The 21,601-nt window shown below is 35.8% G+C and overlaps 1 protein-coding gene across 1 annotated transcript in view; it reads left to right on the forward strand.

Annotated features, from left to right (window-relative positions):
* Positions 1–21,601, forward strand: part of LOC113832815 (metabotropic glutamate receptor 8) — a 768,119-nt gene that overhangs the window by 486,931 nt on the left and 259,587 nt on the right. Inside the window, exon 6 of the mRNA XM_035451540.1 lies at positions 3,805–4,005. Within this exon, the coding sequence (XP_035307431.1) occupies positions 3,805–4,005 (201 nt within the window). The remainder of the gene's footprint in view (positions 1–3,804; positions 4,006–21,601) is intronic.

Below are 21,601 nucleotides of genomic sequence, written 5' to 3' on the forward strand. Positions count from 1 at the left end.
CTACTTTCTCTCTCTGTCCTGGACACTCCCAGATACCTGGGCCTGTTTTCTCCCTCATATCTACAATAAAAATCTTCTACTTAGCCATATCTTGGAGTTGTCATACTGTCATTGTATGTATACATCATGGATGTATAGATATGTGTGCAAGGAGGCTAACAGGTGACTTTGGATCTCCTCAACAACCACTTTTTACCTTAGTTTTTGCTCCAGCTTCTTTCCCTGAATGTGGCTTCACGGGTTCATGTAAGCTGGCCGAATAGTGAGCCCCAGGATTTTGTGTTCCATCTCTGCTTCCACAGCACTGGTATTGCAGATATGTAATTTAGTCCCTCAGCTTACACAGCAATCTCTTTACTGACTATTTCATTTCCTCAGACCCTGGCTCCAGGGCATTACCATGTATTGATTGCTTTTCTTGTACCTGTAATCCTGTTGGGCCTCCCACACGGTGGGATTATAGGTATACACCACCACAATTGGTAACCAAATCAAAAATTTAAAAAAAATCATGTAAATATAACTTTTAAATATATTCCTTCAGTGATAGGAAATTTCAAAGTGCCAGTAATGTGTGTATAAATTACATTTTTAATGGCCAGTAAAATGCTGTGGAGTAATTTGGTTAAGGATTTGTCTGCCAGTTGTATGATTGCTACCATCAGCCTGTAGTTTGGGGGCAAAGAAATCTCCCCTTTATCCCTTTTCCTTAAAGTTAGCAACAACAAAAGAAAACAAATCAGATAAATTGCAATGTTGACAAAGGAAGATGAAGAGGAGGAGGAGGAGGAGGAGGAGGAGCAGGAGGAGGAGCAGGAGGAGGAGGTTCAGTAGGGAAAATTTCCAAGCTAGTATGAACTGCTTTATAGAGAAGATGCACATTCCTGTTTCAAAAGTTCCTTCTGGTGATTTTGCATCTGGCGCTTCACCCTTCCCCGGTGTGACCATGTTTTCTATTTCCGCCTGCTCTACTCCTCTTATACCTTCTGTTTCCACACTCTCAAGAGGAAAATACTTAGCTCCTCACACTTTCTTATTAATAGATCATTCACATCTTTCTGACTTCTACTTGAAATCAGCTGCAGACCTCCCTATATATCTAAAAACATGGTAGAAGGTTTGGAATTTATAGAATAGGGAATTATACAGTTATCCCTCTTCATCCACACATTTTACAAATGAAGATCGAGCCAACCATAAACCAAAAATATTTTTAAGTGCATCTGTGTAGAGCATGACTGATATATTTCTCTCAGTTTTATTCCTGAAACAATGAAGTACAACAACTGTCCATGCAGGTTTTCCCTTGCGTGATATTTGATCTAGATATTTCTTAAATGAATGTAAAGTTTACAGGTGAATACTACTATGTTTTCTAGTATAGACTTCTTGAATATTTGTGAATATTGTTATCCACTGGAGATCTAGAACAGACCTCCACACAGATACTGAATAGTGACTGCATGGCTTCAACTCTTCATCTGGTGGACAAAGGAGATGAGGAGTTGATTAGATTTTCTTCTATTTGCACTGCAATGAAAGAATTATTTTGATACAGCAGTACCATAAAATAATCTGGGTCAGTTTACACTCCTAATTTTATGATTAGTAGATTATGGAGTTATTGCTCCCAAGAGACAGCACCCGGACCAGCCTGCCTAGGCCACAGTTTTCTGGGCAGTTTCTGAAATGTCAGATTCTTCTTGTCCCAATGTCAGGAGATTTGCGTCTAGCAAATTCAGGGTAGCACTGACAGTATGTGCTTGTGGGGATGAGTGAGATTTGGAACTGCAGCTGTAAGCCTGCTGAACTTCATGATGGTTCATCAAGCTCAGTAAAATAATGTCAAGGGAACAGTGGGTGACCATCTAGCCCTCAATCTTAGATGCAGTTGTTTTATTCTCCTGTTTTCTCTCACTGACTTTCCTGCTCTTTGTTTCCTCAGTAAATGCCATGGCTTTTCCAGGACTACTCAGATCTCCATCTCATGTCCTGAGAAAAAGCCTCAATTCAGAGGCATTCAACAAATGAAGGGGACACAGAGACATGGAGAGGAGATGGGTCCCGTATTTCCATGATTTGAGACTTAGATCACTCTGTTAAGGGACCACTGTAGCCTTGGCGCCTTGCAGGTAGTCTTGGTGAAAACTGGCTGTTTTCTACTTTCCTAAACCTGTGATATCCTCAAAAGGAGGCTTTAGGAAAATACCACTTTCAGATCATACAATAAGACCCAATTTTAGACTGAGTGTGACTTAGGTGCAAGTTATTTCTAGAGACAATCAATTGCAAATATGAGTGCTGTGATCAAGCGACATAAAAGGTGTACAATTCTTATTTCCAAGACATCATTTTTTTCCCAGTGACTTTAATTGATTACTAATTTGATGTAGTATTTTAGTCTCTCTTTTGGATTCTACTATCTCTCCATGAAAGTATTGGCAGTATTGAGTATGGGTAGATTTTGAAGTTGGGAGAAAAGACAGTTTTGGAGAATGGACATTGAAGAAAGGAAAATTAACGAAAATTCATGTATGAAGTAGAGGAGCAGAATTTACCATCGTGACAGGCTTTGAGGTCCAGAAAGCCAGCCAATAGGATCTGAAAGAACAGAGTGCTATAAATGACTTAAAGCAGAGGAAAAATATCTAATGATGAAATGAAAATTGAATAAATGGTTAACTAATTTTATTGTAATATAACTACCCCAATATTAACCATTTCAATTCAACACACTAAATTTAGAAGATGTATATATCAGTGTTAAGAAAGTAAATATTTATTGCATTTAAAGATTATTTATTACACATTATTAGGATCCATGAACAAGTCTGAAGTATATGATTTTGTTTCTGAGGAGTAAACTTTGGCTAGGTTTCTTTTCCTCATATATCAAGCACTGGGCATTCAGAATTGTTTTTCCCAGAAGAAAGATAAACCATTGAGTGTTTAGTCTGACACTTGGGAGGTTTCTAGAATCTGTTCTATGTTCCTTGTGAATGTCATCTTCAAAAGTCCCAGTTTCCTCATGCCCAAAATCAGACAGTTAGACTATAGCCGATGTCCAAGTTATTTTTCATGTTTAAACTTTATGCTGCTATTGCACTTTAAATGATAAACATTAACCTATATACCACAAAGTTATCAGTTCTAGCTATGCCTAAACATGGGTACAATTATACCCACTGACATTCATTTTCAGAGACCTACATCTTGTTAATAGAAAGTTAAAAGTGAAAATTGAGTTCAAAGGGAAAATAAATTAATGATTCTTTTTAAAGGTATCCAGAGTCACTTAAATAAACATTCTCATTTAATACTCACAAAATTACCTCTAAATACAGCACTTTTAAAGCAAGAATTTATATGAAGTGGAGAGGAACCTTGCATTAGACTGCTAATACAGTGGTCCTCTGGAAACAAAACTAGATAAAATAATTACATTTTGCACATTTTCCTTAAAAGATCATAGCATTACCAAAATGTTATATCGTTACAAAAAATTAGAATAAAATGTGACTCAAGAAGAAGGACACAGAGATAATGGTTATATATTATTTCTATTATGATTTACATGTACCCATGCAACTAGTTAAACCATTTTTGCCCTTTCCAAAACAAAAACAAAAACAAAAACAACAAACAAACAAAAACTCAAAACCAAGTATAAAAACCTCACTTTGTAAGGACTGGACTAACATAAGAAAAGAGTTGTGTCTCCTTAAGTTTAAAGGAAGGAAATCACCATGGTAGTCTCTTTAAAATCTAATACTGCCCATTGATGGTTTTCCTTTTTCTCTGCAGGGCTGGAGCGAATTGCACGGGATTCATCTTACGAACAAGAGGGAAAGGTTCAGTTTGTAATCGACGCAGTGTATTCCATGGCCTATGCCCTGCACAACATGCACAAAGAACTCTGCCCAGGATACATAGGCCTTTGCCCGAGGATGGGCACCATTGATGGGAAAGAGCTACTGGGTTACATCAGGGCTGTGAATTTTAATGGTAAGTCACAACTTTATTTCACAACATTAAGTGACAGAGAGTTTCACACCCCCTATCTATAGAAGATGTTGGGATGAAGTAGAAGATGAGAGGCAATACATTTTGCTCAGAAGTGTGAATTTTTCCACCTGCTTTTCAATCTCAAACATATTTTTGTACTGTCCCTAATCTGTTCTTGAAAGAAACAGAAGTTAAAAATAACTCTCTATCAATCAAAATATTCTATTTAAATATTGCTGTTTCAGAAATCACATAGAAGGCTCATTCAGGACCACTGGCAATAGATCAGGTTTATTTAAAAATACTTTGCTCATGCCATTATTAGTGAAGACCTTATAGAAATTTGTCTTTTGTCTGATATTAAGCTTCTTAAAAACTAAGCTGATGAGGAAAAAATGGGTGGAGTCACTTTAATAATCTAAGACTGTTGCATTTTTATTTTTATGTTTATTATTCCTTGTATTTTTTTCAATGATTTAGACACGTGGTAGCAAGAAACTGATTGATGTAGTGTAGATTATTTTTTCTGTAGAAGCAGAAATATTGCTTTTGTGACTGTCATAAGAACCCAACACAAGATACATTGGATTCACAGTATTTGGTTGTGAATTGCTGAACTGTCTGTTTGAAATGATAATTAGTGAATGCTCCTCTCCTTTTATGAAAGTGGTAATGATTTCTGCCCATGACTTTGACCATCATTTTCAAGTAAAATGCTAGAATGATCTGAGCTGTCTAATTCTTCAGCTTGACTGTAATCCACACAATGGACATGCCTTCAAGCCAACCACAGTGCCGCACTGTCTATCACAATACACTCTGGTGACCTCAGCTGCCAGCCTTTCTCAAAACAGCACAAGGTCATCTTCAATTGGGAATTCAAGCAGAAACGCCATCTCTTGCTTTGTACAGGCAACGTAAGGAATAATTTGGTTTGCATTCAATACAGGACATTCTCTTCCATAGCAAAATTTGCTGGAATCATTATATAGCATTAATTCTTTTGTTAATATAAACACTAAGGGGAGTTTGAAAATAATTTTCATGCAGCTATAAAACTGAACAAAAGAGGATTGTTACAATGTAAAGTTATTTACTCTAATGTGAGGTTAGGGAACATTTCTTTTCTCCAACAGTGTTAGGAAGTGGAAAGAAGAATGCAAATGAGAAGATTTTTCTCAATAACTGAAGCTCACCTCTGAAAAGGAAATATTTTAAAGAAACACTCAATGAATGTAATTTAAAGGTGAATTACTAATTTTACTTTTATCTTCACCATGCATTAAGAGCTAACCCTTCCTGATGGCTTCAATTATTATACTAACCTCCAATGTAATGATGCAATTATGGACTATTAGAGAGTGTCTTAATGTCTAATGGCTGTTAAGACAATTTGCCTCTGGACTCCAATGATCCCTGAGTTCTTTGGTTCACTTTTTATAGGTTAACTCACTTCTATATAGTCCGTCACTCTTTCTGTGCTTGCCTTTCATACTGATTTTTTCCATAATCTTCTAGCATTTAATTTGCTATAGACAGAGAAATAAGTTAGTTAAGGGATGCTTATTGAGCACAGACTACGTTCTGCCTTATAATAGTTGCTTAAGGTACTTTACAAGTAACATAGACAAAACATAGAGGAATTTGGGTTTCTTAGAAGGATATTAGCCTGATAAAAACAAGAAACTAATGACAAAAATACAGTGGGTGCTGAAAGAAAAGAGAATGTTATTATAAAGTTTATAAAGGAGCGATTTAGTCCAGAGAAGGGAGTTTGAGATAAGGATCAAGCAGAGACATCTCCATATAGACCAGGTGTTGTTTTGTAGGCACTTCTAACTAAGGATTGTTCATTTGCACTGTGTGGGGAACATACTGAACCAGTGCAGGATTATGCTATATACAACAGTCCACAAACTCCCAACTTGGGTCTCAAGAAATATATGACTTTTAGTGTATGGACTTGAAGGGAAATTTCTTCATGGTCCTTGAAGTTATGTTTTATGAGGTTTTGGACTTGTTTGTTGATGATAAAGTATGAGAGACTGGAACATGAACTTAAATAAAACTTAAATAATTATTTTCATTTTCTGCCCATTTTTAAAAATCTCAGTGTTGAACTACCTACTGATCTTCATTCATTATTCATACCTTGGCTGCTCATACTTTTTAGAAAGGCATGCAAGTCTATTCAAATATAAGTACAACATCAGAATATTTATAGGGAAGAAAACACCGATTTAGGAACTAAAATTAAGGACTTACTATGTGTCTTCAATACAATAAAAACCTAAAAGAGACCTGCAATAAAATCTTTGTGTTGGGGAGAATTCTAAATAATCTTGAGAGACTACTCTTTGAAATTGTTTCTAAAAAAGAGGCATGTCATGGGCCTCTGGCAACCAAACAAGCAATTTTATTTAACAGATTTTGTAGCCACAAATGAAGCCACCCCTTTGACTGTTTTGTATAAATATAATCAAAAATAAGAAATACAATTGGGAGTATCATGGGAGAGGTTTCCAAGGAGGGTAGAACTAATACTCCTCTTGCCATCAACTCAACTGATAAAGGGTGTGCGCTGTGATGAATGAATGGAGAAAGTTTGTACAATTCTGTCCACTATATCATCAAACTCACAAGTATAATGTTTCAGTCACTCAGTGTAAGAATTTCTGGATTAAAGAGATTGGCATAATCAAGGCCTCCTTTAAATAACTGGCTTGCCTTAGTAGCTTCTTAAAGGGCCACAGTGGCTATACAGTGCTCATTTACAAGCTGCACACTTAAGACTAAGTACTTTTTTGCAGGGCTTTCATCAGTTGTATATAGATGTTTGGAATTTGGATTCTCTTGTAGGATCCCAGAAATCTGCTGTTTTGTGCCATTAATCGGAATCTCTTTGAGTGGATTGTATTGGCAATGGCCAATGTTCTCACCTTATTGGATAGGTGCCATGGGCCATACAAAATATTCTACAGGACCATATTTTACTTTCTTAAGATCCCAGGTGTGCTCATTTAGAACCAGGGCAGCAAATACATTTTGGGAATATTTTAGCAATGTTCTTAAAGATTGTTTTCAAAATGCAAGCTTTATATAGAGACTGATAATTTTGCACAATTTTACTGTCAGAATCAGTGCAATACAAAATGTTCTTCCAGGTAATTAAGAAGCAGAATTGACCATTGGATACAAGTATTTAATAATGATCATTTAAATACCAAATTGTGGCTGTGTCAAAGAGAAATTACTTGTTTGAAATAACTTTACTAAGCTGTTTCTCTTTTACATCAATACCAGGAAATAGTTTTATTTCCAAGAGTCTATTGGACTCTTAAATTTGAATTAGTGAAAGCATGCAGTTGGTTTGGAGAAAGAATCTACTCTGTAAAGAGGAGGCAATAAAGTAGCCAAAGCATCCTGGTGCTATATAGACTGTGGTTTTAATAGACTCATGCCGTATAGACAGTTGGTATAACAGGATTGTACTTAAAGTTGTTCTTGCTGAGACTGTAACAAGGCATAGCCACTTAGGCAACAGTTTGGAGATACATACTTAGTTTAAAAGATCATATACCTTATGGTGTGTTTTAAAATTGAGAATTCTAGAATTTAGGATGACAAACCATTATATTTTAGACCCACATTATTCTATGACAAATAACTGTTAAAAGATGAAGTAGGTAGTCAAAGTACTAAACTAAAAATTACCATTTGACAACAAAAGTATAAGCCACCATTGTAGTTTTATTGATTTAAATAGGATTGATTTCTCCCATTGCTGGAACATTCATTCATCCCTGATTCTGTACTGTAGGCATGTTTCGAATCCTGGCATCTGTAGAACTGCTCATGTTTTCCATTCATGTTTTGTCGCCTCTCTTCTATACCCGTCAAAGATTTGCCTTTTAGGTTACTTTTATTGCAACTATTTGAACAAAATGTTCTTTTTTATAAATTTTTAAAACTCTAAGATCTATCACAAGAAGAACATAAAGAGAGAAGAGTTCATTTTTTGAAATTTAAGCAACCATGTCAATTCCTTACTCCAAAATGATAAAATATTAATACTCTACATCTTGTATAGAATCAAAGATTTTCTAGGACAAAAGAATAATACTTAGCATAAAAAGTGTTGGGTAGAATTTCATAGACACCTTGCCATTCCTTTTACTATCTCTTGAGCTCAGTTTAGGGGAAAGTTGAGCATAATAGCATGTATTAATTAGGATTATTTGTTTGTTTGGTAACAAAAGTGACGTAAACTTGCATAACTAAGGTAACACAAAGAACTTATGGAAACATGTCAAGAAAATGCAAAGGAGAATGTGAAATATTAAAGTTGGTAGATGGTTCTAACAAAATACAAGCCAGCCCTCTGTCTCTTTCTCTGTGTCTTCTTATTGGACTCACTTTTCTTACATTTAATCTGCAGAGCAACACAAATACACCCTACCAGCTGGGATGCAGGTGTTTCAGAAGAACAACTACTGAGACTTACGATACCATATATATTTTATTTTATATTCTATTATAATATACCATCATATATTACATATCATATACAATGTGTATTTGGCTATAAAGTCTCAATTCCAATTTTGAATCTTCTCATTAGACAGCTAATGGTTTCCAAAGCAAGTGGAACAGGTCTGGTTGTCATGGCTGCTGCTTGGTGTGAGGTGATAAGGTAGAATGGAAAGGAGAGTAATGTCTAGGTCTCTGAGTTTGGTTGCTTCATTGGGTGACAATCATTTCTTAGGCTGAGGAAGACAATTAAGTCTAGATCTGCATCTGTGAGAAAGCAATGCAGGTTCAACTTGGAGTTATGTAATCCTAGCCTTCACATTGTGGCTGAATTAAGACTCAAGTGTGAGATGCCCCTTAACTGAACTGAGAGGTAGTGGTTACATCATCACTACTCTTAACTTTCTAGGATAAAACAGGACCATTTGCAAGAGACAGGCATTAGGGTAAAATTTTACCAATGTTTTCTTTAGAAACTTTATTCATTTTAAGAATTTAATTCAATAATTATAAAATACAATTATGAGTCTCTGAACACTGTAGTTCTATTATGAAGCAAATTTGATCTGCATAAGATATATTTAACTATCTAAAATAACTCAATATTAAGAAATGCTCTGCAGCCATGATAATAGGTCAAATATGATTAATATTTTATGACACTGTATAAAGCCATCTCATTAAAATATAAATCATATTGTTGTAATAAGTACAAAATAAACCATGTAAGAAAGAGAATGAATTTTAAACATGATAAAATAAACTTCTTTCAAAATCTAACCAGTATGTTTATAGTTACTTTTATTAAGTAGATGTATCAGATATATTGACAGTGTCATTAATGTCCTATAAATTAAAAATATTATAACAAAGTATAAAACAAAGTATCAAAGGTTATTATTAGAAGAGAAAGATGATCATTTTGGTGTCTCTGGTATATTAAATCACTTGATCAGGATACAATATATTTTAAAAATTAAAATATTTACTTATGAAAATAATAAGAAAAATTAGCATGAAACATTAAGAGACTTCTTACATAATCAGGAAAGAAAACAAAATGAAGTAAGCAAGCAAAAAAAAAATAAAAAAGTAAAAAGCAATAATCCAGAACAGAACAAAAACCACTCCAAAACAGAAAAATCTCTGCTTCTTCTCAACAGACTCTACATCACCTTTTCATCCGTTCTGATGGTATTAGGGGCGTCAGTGTGTCATAAACTATACCTCTTTGTCCATCAACTTGACTGGCAACTGTCCATTGCAATGAGTCATTGGTCTGTTCTGTATGGGTCCTACTGGCAACGTGTGGCACAGAGTTCAACACAGACCCCAGCTGCATCTGGGCCACAGACCCAGACATGGCCCCAGGCAGCAGCTTAGCATGGTAGACATTCTTGTTCTGAGTGTTAGCTCCGGGAACTCAGACAAGGATGGCTCTGAAAGCATCCTGGATCCCGGAGAGTAACAGGGCCACAGAATACGGCCCATACCCCAGGCTTCATGTGGCCTTGGGTGGCACTGTGGGGACATGGGTATCAATGTAGACCTCAGCTGTGGTAGAACGACAGGCACAGGCATGGTCCACGGCAGCCACCTATGCCTGTCTGTCACCATGGCTCCAGGTGACAGCAAAGGCCATCCAGATTGGTATGGCCCCAGAGCCAGCATGACTAGTGAACCCCAACTCAGCCACAGGAGGCAGCCCCGGTGTCTGTAAGCAGCATGGTATTCAACTGCAATAGGAGTCATGGCTATCAACACAGACTCTTGGCTACTGTAGGACCACAGACCCACACATGTCCCTTGGAAGTAGCTTGGCCCAGACATCGCCGTGGTCGCTGGTGGCAAGCAGATCTTCTTCCTCAGTCTACTCCTCACCACCAGTACCATGGACACAGGAGGCAATTTGGCATCCAACATCTGCCCAATCCTCTCCATATACCTTTATTCCGTTATTTGTCTTTCCATGGCATATGAACCATTCTGCTTCTCTAACAATTCTCCACCCATTATTTCCTTAAAATGAAGGGGCCCGCATGGCTGGTGAAGTTAGAGAAGGTCCCAGCAGGTCTGCTCCGTCTGAATGCCTCTCTGCATTAGGTGGATGCCTGGCTGTCCTCTGGGGAAGCTGGGGCCGAAAGCCCCGGGCTGGCTTTCTTCTCCTTTGTTGGGAAGGTCCTAGAAGGCTAGGCCCCATTTTGAGAGAACATATTTTATTCTTAGATTCTTTTTATCTTAGATAATTTTCAAATTAAACTATTTCTTTTAATTTTTGAAGCTATGCTACAATTTTCCTTTTCTTTTCTCCAAACTATCCAATATATCCCTTCTTGTTCCCCTTCTAATTCATGTCTGCTTTTTCATTATTTGTTGTTACATTCCTATGTACATGTGTACACATATATATTCTTTTTTCCTCTCTTTTTTAATTTAAACTAGAAACAAGCTTCTTTTACATGTCAATCCCAGTTTCCTTTCCCTCCCCACCTCCCCTGCCCCCCATTAACCCCCATCCCATCCCCTTTCTGTTCCCCAGGGAGGGTGAGGACTTCCATGAGGAATCTTCAAGTCTGTCACATCATTTGGAGCAGGGCCTAAGCCCTCCCACCTGTGTCTAAGCGGAGAGAGTATCCCTTTGTGTGGAATGGGCTCCCAAAGTCCATTCCTGTACTAGGAATAAAAATACTGATCCACTTCCAGAGGCCCCATAGGTTGCCCAGTCCTCCTAGTTGACACCCATGTTCAGGGGGCCTAGTTTGGTCCTCTGCTAGTTTCCCAGCAGAGTCTGGGGTCCATGAGTTCCTTCTTATTCAAATCAGGTGTTTATGTGGGTTTCTCCAACCTGGGCTTAACCCCTTTGTTCATCACTCCTCCCTCTCTGCAACTGGATTCCAGGTGTTTGGCTCAATGCTTAGCTGTGAATCTCTGCTTCAGCTTCTATTAGCTGCTGGATGAAGGCTCTAGGATGGCATATAAGGTAGTCATTAACCTCATATACCCTTACTCGATCTTCCTCGCCCCTCCTCTTTTTCTGTCTTTTTCTCCTAACTCCCTCCCCCCTACCCACATGCTCCCAATTTTCACAGGAGATCTTGTCCCCTTCCCCTTCTCTGGGGGATTATGTATGTCTCTTTTACAGTCCTCCTTACTTCCCAGTTCTCTGGTGGTGTGGACTTTAGGCTGGTAATCCTTTGCTCTATGTCTAATGTCTATACATGAGTGAGTACATACCATGTATGTCTTTCTGTGACTGGGTTAACACACTCAGGATGGTTTCTTCTAGTTTCATCTATTTACCTGTGAATTTCAAGATTGCATTTTTTTTTTTATTTTTTTCCCCACGGAGTAGTACTCCATTGTGTAAATGTACCACATTTTCTTTATCCATTCTTCAGTTGATTGGCATCTAGTTTGCTTCCAGGTTCTGGCTATTACAAATAATGCTGCTATGAACATAATTGAACAGATGTCCTTGTTGTATGAATGAGCATCCTTTGAGTATACGCCTAAGGGTGGAATTGCTGCATCTTGAGGTAAACTGATTTCTATTTTTCTGAGGAACTGCCATACTGATTTCCAAAGTGGCTGAACTAATTTGCACTCCCACCAGCAGTGGAGGAGTATTTTCCTTTCTCCACATCCTCTCACACATATATATTTTTAAGTACATAAATCCATTATGAAGGTAACTTTGACAGATATGTAATGCATTTGAAAAGATGGAGAGAAATTTCTTGTCAATGAACAGAGGAGATAGTTATTAGAAAATTTTCATAACTTTGTAATAAATCTACATTGGGGCTCAGTATAACTACAAAAGAAAAAAAGGATTCTTTCTGGATGTTTACATAAATTGTATTTAAGAAGTTAATGGTCAGAGTAAATGAGCAATATTAACTGAGGTTATTTTGAGAATATTCTTCTTGCCAAGCATTGAGCATGAATACAAATATTAAGCTATAACATTATAAAGATCTATTTAGTGTATAACCAGCAATAAATATATAGGTTATGGTAAATGGAATTTGTAGAAATAGCCAGAAACAGGTAGTTATTATAATGAAACAAATTTATACATTTCTATTATCAAAATGGAAGGATTTATAGTGTGATAAAAATAGATTTAGCCTTCTTTTGTGAAGGTTAACTTTATTAATATTACTTGTTTATCAAGTACAGTAAAATCAATTGAAACAGTAAGTGAGACTACCTATACAAAGTTGAACTTGATTTTACAATTATCTGGAAAATTGATGAGAATATATATGTACCTGTGTGTGTGTGTGTGTGCGTGTGTGTGTGTGTGTGTGTGTGTTTGTGTGCATGTGTGTGTGTGTGTGTGTGTGCATGTGTGTGTGTGTGTTTGTGTGTGTTGAGGGAGAGACAGAGACAAAGTCAGGGAGAGAAATGATCATATTTAAATGCATACATTTAAAATCTACAAAGAAATTAGGAAAATAGCACATCTTTGACTTCTTAGATATCTTAAAGTGTTAAAATCAAATATTGAAAATTATAAAGCCAATCTGAACAACTGAAGTAGGCTTAGGGAATTGCTAAACTTGTGTGTAAAGAATTAATATTTAATATGCTGAAAGATGCATAGATTACCATAAAATACAATATTCCAAGGGTTAATTGGTAAAATTTGTGAATTTTAATATGTACTTGAAGTGTTAAAATTTTATAAAGACGTTTTATCCTCAACAATAGACTGTTTTTGCAATTAACAACTTTATGCATTCTTTAATGTAAGAAAATACAACTCATTTATAAAACTTTTTTGTCAAGTTTATGAAAGAAGGTATTGACTAAAGGAATCATAAATAAGACATTTAACTGAAACAATCTCTATCTGTGTGGGAATAGACTGTTTTCAATAAGCCAAATCTACCAAAATTAGAATGACAGAAGTAATTATTAAAAAATAATTATGGCAAGTGTTTCACATAAGTGAGAATAGATGCTGCTGCAATTTATTTGAAAGGATAAATTAATCAATACATTTCAGGAATATCCATAAAAGATAAGGCCTCAGTGTGGAGCCCAGGCTTTCCTTGAACTTGCTCTGTGGCTTAGCTCATGGTGACTGGTTATTATGACTTAGCTTCCCGTGTGTTCAAGGTATAGGTGTGTCCTACCATACCTGGCTGATTAGTACATATCAAATCCTTATTTTCTTATTTTGGGGACATTATTTGAAATATTTGTGTTTGCAGACATTTATTGAAAAAGGAAGCAAATGATTTTTATTGTTTTTACTTTAAAAAGTACCAACAGTAGGCAGGATGTGTCATACATAACATCATGCCTGGGCGAGCAATGGAGCTGGGACTTTCCTGCCTCTGACACAACATTGCTCTGTTAAATCCACCCCAACCCTCAGCACATCTCTCACCCAAAATGATTAGAGTGAAATGGTGGAAATTCTGAGGTTTGTTTCAGCTCTAAATTCTCTACAGATCCTTTTAAAAGAAAAAGTGCAATTTTTAAAAACCATAGTTATCTTAATTTTATCTTTATAAATCATTTATTCTATGTACGTTTCATCAGCAAATTTATAAGGCGTAAAGCAGAAGGGTGCTGCACTAAGTAGCATGAGCACAAATAGTAAAAATCTATGGGTCTGTGAGCTGTCAAATTTCATCACATAACAAAAGAGGCCCAGGAAGTTGTTATGAACAGCAATTCCACTCGATAAGTGATATGTTAGAGGCATAGGCATGTAACAATCCCAACAAGTAGAAATTTAGATATGACTTACTTGAAGTTTTAAGACTACTAAACAATCAGGTTACATCTGACTTAAGTTGTGAACCAAATGTGACATTTCTACATTTAGACAAGATGTGGATACAGTGTTAGATGGAGAGGATCTCAATAAGAACTTCAAACATTCACAGAGAAGAGTGCTCAGGGGACACTTGAGAGATCAGGATGGTGGATGAGGTTGGTCATTTGAAAGTACTGCCAAACTAACTCTACTGTTCACACGCGGAATACCAGGCAAAGGGGAATTGAATGATATGTTTGGAATAAGATTTAAAATTCTAGGAAAAGTGTTGCAGAAAAATATCATATCAAGAATTTGAAGACTAATTGTGTGAGGATGAAGGCAAAGATGCAGAGTCAAAAGACAACAGTCTAGGTGTAAGAACATCTGAAACTCGAGAGTAGATGTACACAGGAAATGGAGATGGGCCTGCCCTCTTGCAGGCTCCCATAAGAGAGCTTCCTCTGCATTTTTTTTTGTGACAGATCCACAGTTGGAGTGATATCAATATTTTTTGCATTTATGGTATTTGTCAAATTGATAAAACTTGCTACTTCACTAACTTCCTTAAGTAAAAAATGAAATGCAGAAATCAGTAGATGGACAAATTGAAATAAAAATGTCATGGTTTTAAGTGATGATATATGCTTTCTTTATGATTAAAGTTAGCTCATCTACTAAACAGAGATAAGGAAAAGTTGAGCACTTTGAAGTGATTTTTAATCCTGAAAACACTATCCTTTTGGATATTTCTCCAATTTGAAATTAATCAAGAAAGCATTATTTATAATTTGGAGGTATGCTACATATTAGTATATATGGTATTGTATATGTATATATGTGGCATGCTTACAGTGTATGTGGTGTATGTGTGTGATGTTTAGTGCATATATGATATTTATGTGCAATGTGTGTATGAGTGTGTGATATTTGGTATGTATGTGGTATGTATGTGTGGTGTTTGTGTGTGTGATGTGTAGCGCATATTTGGTTTGTGTGTGTTTGTGTGTGTGTGATGTTTAGTGTGTATGTGGTATGTGTGTGTGGTGTTTGTGTGTGTGATGTGTAGCGCATATTTGGTGTGTGTGTGTTTGTGTGTGTGTGATGTTTAGTGTGTATGTGGTATGTGTGTGTGGTGTTTGTGTGTGTGTGGTGTTTGTGTATGTGCGTAGTGCTTAGTGCATATGTGGGTGTGGTGTTTGTGTATGCGTGTGTGATGTTTAGTGCATATTTGGTGTGTGTGTGCGTGTGTGTGTGTGTGTGTGTGTGTGTGTGTGTGTGTGTGTGTGTGTGTTGACTTGTTCATGCTGTGCATACTTGAAGGCTGCAGGTTGATGTCAGATGTCTTTCTCAATTGCTCTCCACCATAGTTTTTAAAATAAGATCTGCCAATAAGCCTAGATCCCATATATTCAGCTAGACTGCCAGGCCAGAAAACTCAAGAGAACTGCTTTTTCTGCTGTGCTGGGGTTTCAGATGAAGGCTGCTGTGCCCAGGATTCACATGGGGACTCAGATACAGACTAAAGTCCTTAGACTTGTAAAGCAAATGCTTGGTGAGCACAGGTATCTCTTAACCCAAATAATAATGTAGAAAAAGTTTGTAGGTTATTATTAGAAACATTTATACATTTAAGAAAAGTGAACATCAAACACAGAAACACTGGATATATGAAGATAAATGAGCAGGGTGATTTGAAATTAAGTAGTTTTTGTTTCTAATTAAGAAGACTTAAATTGGCTACAGAGTATTAATCTTATAAATTAAAGCATGGAGAAATACAGCAGCAAAACCATACCTGACTCTGCTTTTTGAGAAATGTGATAAACTGTGGATTTCAAAAGTCAAATTTCTTTTCTAGTCATAAACAATAAAGTTATCAATGTTTTATATGTTTCTTAAAATAAGGTATAGCTTGAGGGGCATAATTGGAACTACTCTATTTTTAAGTCATGCTCAGTTTCATGGATTTTATAGGCTCCTTTTACTTACTGTAATTTTTAAAATCACATTTATTTTATTATAATTTTATTTATTTATTTAGTGTGTGTTCTGCCATTTTGTGACATACATATGTCAGTCAGAGGACAATGTGTAGAAGTAAATTCTCTCCTTCCATCTTGTACTAAGGGTTGAATTCAGGTCGAAGGATTTGGTGGCAAGACCCTTTATATGTTGAGCCAGCTCACTGGCCCTTATTTATTCTTTGTCTTCTGATTCCTGTCACTCCACATCGTTCTCTGTAAACAGAAGGATGGGTGATGAACAAATCCCAGAGAGAGATGAGCTCAGTCTCTGGGGATTGATACCTGACCTGAATTTAACCAAGATACAAAGGTAACCCTTGAATGAAGAATGAGGAAATAGGTGGATGAGGTCTGGCAAAGATGAACATTTCAGAAAGTGTTCACAGTTTTAACAGCTTGTGTTTTTTATGATGATCAGAAACTCAAGATTTAGACTCAGAATTGGAATCCGGCCTAACCACTTGTCTGTTTGTGAAACCGGTCAAATATTAAATGATTCCCTTGTCTTTAAAACACTGGTGGTAACAGCATAGGTATATACGTCCCTGGTGTTGCTATGAATTATAAGCATAGTGACAATCAGAAAGTATGTAATAAAGGAATTATAGACTGGACAATAAGTACATAAACAGAGACTGTTTTATCAATAGTGCTATCATGAAGGAAACGCACGTACCTCCCTGCAATGAAGATGCGATCAGTGGCTGGAGTATTTAGAAGTATTTCAGAGCAGCCAACTGCAAAATGCTGCATAAGAGAATCTATAATGGAAGTCCAAGTCAGACATTGGAGAGGACACTTGTGTTTTACATGACCAACAGGATTTTGTCAGCAGTGTGAGTTAGTCTCTTGGATATAGGAACAGAAATGTGAATACTTTTGCCTTCCCAACTGAAATGGAAAAGCATATCACTGCCAATGTGAATGTGTGACTTGTATAGAGCAGACCGAATGGAGCTCATTCTCTCTTTACTTCCTCTGTTTCTTTCAAAATTGCATACATTCCTTCTTTAATGAAAGAAGATATTTAATGGAATAGGTCCCATGTTATAAGGGTAATTATTTTCTGATATTTTCTTTCAGCAAGAATCAGCCTGAAAATGAAAATGGGGCCTTGATTATTTTTCTCTTTAAGGTTATTAACTCTTATAATTACATTAAGTTTTAATCACAAATTTGTTTGAAAGTGAAGGATGTGAATGACAAAGTTCTTTTAAATTCTGTTGGATAATCATTAACTAGGGGATTTGGTTTTCTTAGTCTTTTGGATACATTAAAAAAACATGACTATAACTTAAACCATATAAACACTTTTGAAACAGGTAATAACTTTATCTCCTTCCTTCCTTTTTTCTCTTTTCTTCCCTCCCTCCCTCCTAATCCTCTCTCCCTCTCTCTTTTTCTCTTACTGGTTCAGACTTTGCTGTCTTTCTGACATAGCCTCCATTGTCATCCAATGTTTTATGTGTATCATATCTGAATCACAAATTTTAACCCTTTGAAATGTTTATTTATGGAATCTGTATAGATATGTAGCACTCACTCACTTAACAAACACTTGGAAAATGTCTACTGTCTGCTTAATATGCCATTTGCATTTTACCCCTTTTCCATCTCACACTTTTCTCTTCGTTGTTTGTTACATTTTAAGCACTTTTCTTCCCTTTTGAGCTGTTGATGGACAGAAGTGAACACAAGTCTTAGCTCTCCCACACAGGATTTGAAACTTTAAGTCAGTTAAATCTTATAAACCTCTATAGTTTCATCATTCATTAGGAATAAGAAGCTTGCACATTTTATAAACATTTGATGAGACATTTTTTGCTTAAGGGCTTAGTGTGACACCTGCCTGCTGTGTATAGCCAACATATGCTGTTATTTTTCTTTCTGCCTCCTGAAAATAGCAAACCCTCTGAATATGTCTACTGAGCATCAAACAGACACAGAAACTACACAGTTACACAGATATTCTTACAGGCTTTCTCTCTAGACCTTACATATCAAACATCTGATATCTCCTATAATTATAAAGGTGTTGTCTGAGTGCAATTTATCATTTCCTCAGGGTTTTATTAATCCTCTATCAAGATGGCTTAGTATTTTCCCCCCATTTTCCTTGTAGTCACCTTCTGAGCCTTTCATTTACTCAGGAAGCTTATGGTGAGATAGGGGAATAAGAGAGCAGAACACCCATACTAATCTGTTTTGCCTGGGATGAAATGAAATGACAGGTAAGGGGTCAGATACAATGTATCTTCCATAGCAACACTAGTGGTGGAATCTCTTTTACTTACAAGCTAAAGTAGAAACATGGATTCTGTGAAAAGAAGTTAACCAAAAACTTGTTGGTCACTACCAACTCATACACCCCCACAGCTATGTTCATAGATCACAGTCAGCCCCACACTGTGGAATGAGTTGAAGATCAAACATCTGTTTACTTTTGTTCTTTTTTCATTTGTGTAGGGTGTGTGTTTGTCTTCCTCTGTGAATGTAGATTGGTGTACGTGTGCATTCAGACCATAGATCGACACTGGGTGTCTTCTATCATTCTCCATATTATATTTTGATCCATCATCTTTTAGTGACCTCAGAGCTCACCGATTCCAATAGCCTGGATGGCCAGAGAACCCCAGGTGGCATCCTGACCTTGCATCTCCAATGCTTGAATTACTGGCGTATGTAGACATGCCTGGCATTTTACATGTGTAATAGTAGAAATCTGAACTCAGGTCCTGTACTTGCAAAGTGAGCACGTTTGTAGATTGTGTTGACTCTCTAGCCCTCTATCTATTTTTTAAAAGAGAAGTGAAAATTCATATTTTGGCAAATTAATGGGATAAGGTACAAGTCTCATAAAAGGTAACAATTTCTAAATTACTCTTAATGCTGTTAAAAAAAATCTGTAATGTGCTCCAAATCCCCCTACTTTCCTTTGCTGATTTTTAAGTTTTTATAGGAGGCTGTATAGTTTATATTAGCTCCTGAGAAACTTTCTCCTATGTAAGAATAATTCTAAGTGCACGTTCTTTTCAGTTTCTTGAAGCCTTCATAATTTCTGTTTTTTTTTGGTGTTCTTATGTAAACATTATACATGTGTTAATTTAATTTTAGGATTTTTAAGGCAATGATTCATTGCATAGCTGCAGCTGACCAGGAACTCACTACATAGACTAGGCTGACAATGAACTCACAGAAATCCATCTGTCTTTGCATCCTGATTGCTGGTATTAAAGACTTGCCACATGCCCTGCTGATTTGAGTTAAATTTTATACTCCCTCTCTATACTATCTCTTTGCTTTATTTAAAACCAGGGGAAATGAAAAAATCATATTTGCTATCATTTTCTTCTTATTATTGTAAAATGTATAAAATGCATATAGGGAAGCTGTAAGAGTAACTGAAAACTCAGGGCATCCACAAAGAGAATACTGAACACTGTTCCAAAGCCATGGTCCTCTAAATCACATTTATGCTTTAATTTAGTGATTTATTTCAAAAGTATTTTTCTGTTCTGACATTTTACTCATTTTCCCTCCAGAATGTCTAAATCTATTTGATCTGCTAAGATCAACAATGAATAGATAGCACAGAATATGGCAAAACAATATTTCTTTACAAGTATATTAATTAGAAATGAGAAAGTGAGTAGAATAATAATAATAATAAAATTATATATAATCATATGTCTCATAGTTATTAATATTCTGATCCATGGTTTTTGCTCTGTTCAAACAAGTTTAGAATCAAAAGATAAAATGAAAATATGTGCAATACTGTTACCTATTATACATATTATTTTTACATTTAAAAAATAAAACAATGAATATGGATGGAGGAGTAGATCTTGGAATAGGTTCAAAATACAAAGTATACATGTATAAAGTTCCCAAAGAATAAGAAAAACATCTATTTAAAAATAAAACAAAGTAAAAGCAAGCTTGTTCCATGTCAGTCACCAGTCATCACTCTCTTCACAGAGCAGACTTGGTTTCTTGCCTCTGTATTGTGTAAGTGAAATCGCTTTAATGTCTGGCTTCATTTCACTTCGGTTTTCAATACAGAGCAAGCAATGGACATCTCCAGTAGCAATGTTAGATTCAATTATTTAAATGTATTCAGTTAGATATTCAGTATTTAATTTTAAAGCCCAATGAACTCTTTTATAGAATAATAACATTTAATATCTATTAATGAGGTTTAAATATATGAAGAATTAAGTTTTATTACAATACCTATACTTTCTTTTAAACTGGTAAAGAGAATATTAGTTAAAATCCCTCATCTTGGACAAGTTGCTATCAGATCAAGAAGAATAATAGACTTTACGTTTTAGAAAAGTTTTAGTTTCACAGAAAAATGGAGTGGCTAGTACAGGGATGTTTATAGTTGACACCTGAATTCATTATGTGTTTTATAAGCTTTCACAATTATAATGACATACAGCCGATGCTGTAGTATCATGTAAAAGTAGCTGTATTCCCCTAAAAGTTCCCTGTTTTCCATGTATTTATACAGACCACCCCCAAATGTCTGGAAATCCTATATTTCATTTTAGTATCTCCTTCCATGTAGTTGGAGTTATAAGATTTCCTTTGTGATTGGTTTCTTCCACTTAGGAATATGTATTTAGCTTCTTTTTATGTCTTGGAAGTGGAGGTTTTGGAAGTATAGGATGATATTTCATTATACAGATACACGTACCACCTTTTATCAATGTTTACACTGAAATGCATTTTTGTTGCTTCCAAGTTTGGGCAATTGTGAATAAAGATCCACAGGCAAGTTTGTATACAGACTTACATTTTCAGCCTTTTGGGTAAATTTCAAGGAATTTGTTCCTTTACAAAGTTTATCATGTTCAACTGTTGAAATGCCATTAGACATGAAGGGAACCATTCTTTGAAGCCAGAACTTAATGTGTACATGTGTTTACGCATCATCAGCATAATCATGTGTTTTGTGAATCATTAGAATTGAAGGAGTACAAATATATTACTATTTAAAAATTAAATAAATAAAAATTAAATTTGAGTTTAAAGATATCTAGTAATTTGCTACATAGACATATATTTCAGAAATATTGAATACTTGTTTTATACATGGTGACATTTGGCGTGAACCCTCACATGCATTTATCCTTCTTCCAGAGAACAGCACTCTCATGACTTCCAGTTTTAATTCGCATGCCTGAAAAGTACTTCCCATAGCTTAATTTCATCAATATTTGTTCTAGACACCGACGAGAAGGAAATTGCACTG

This window comes from Cricetulus griseus (assembly GCF_003668045.3).
Source record: "Cricetulus griseus strain 17A/GY chromosome 1 unlocalized genomic scaffold, alternate assembly CriGri-PICRH-1.0 chr1_0, whole genome shotgun sequence".
Classification (NCBI taxonomy): Eukaryota; Metazoa; Chordata; class Mammalia; order Rodentia; family Cricetidae; genus Cricetulus; species Cricetulus griseus.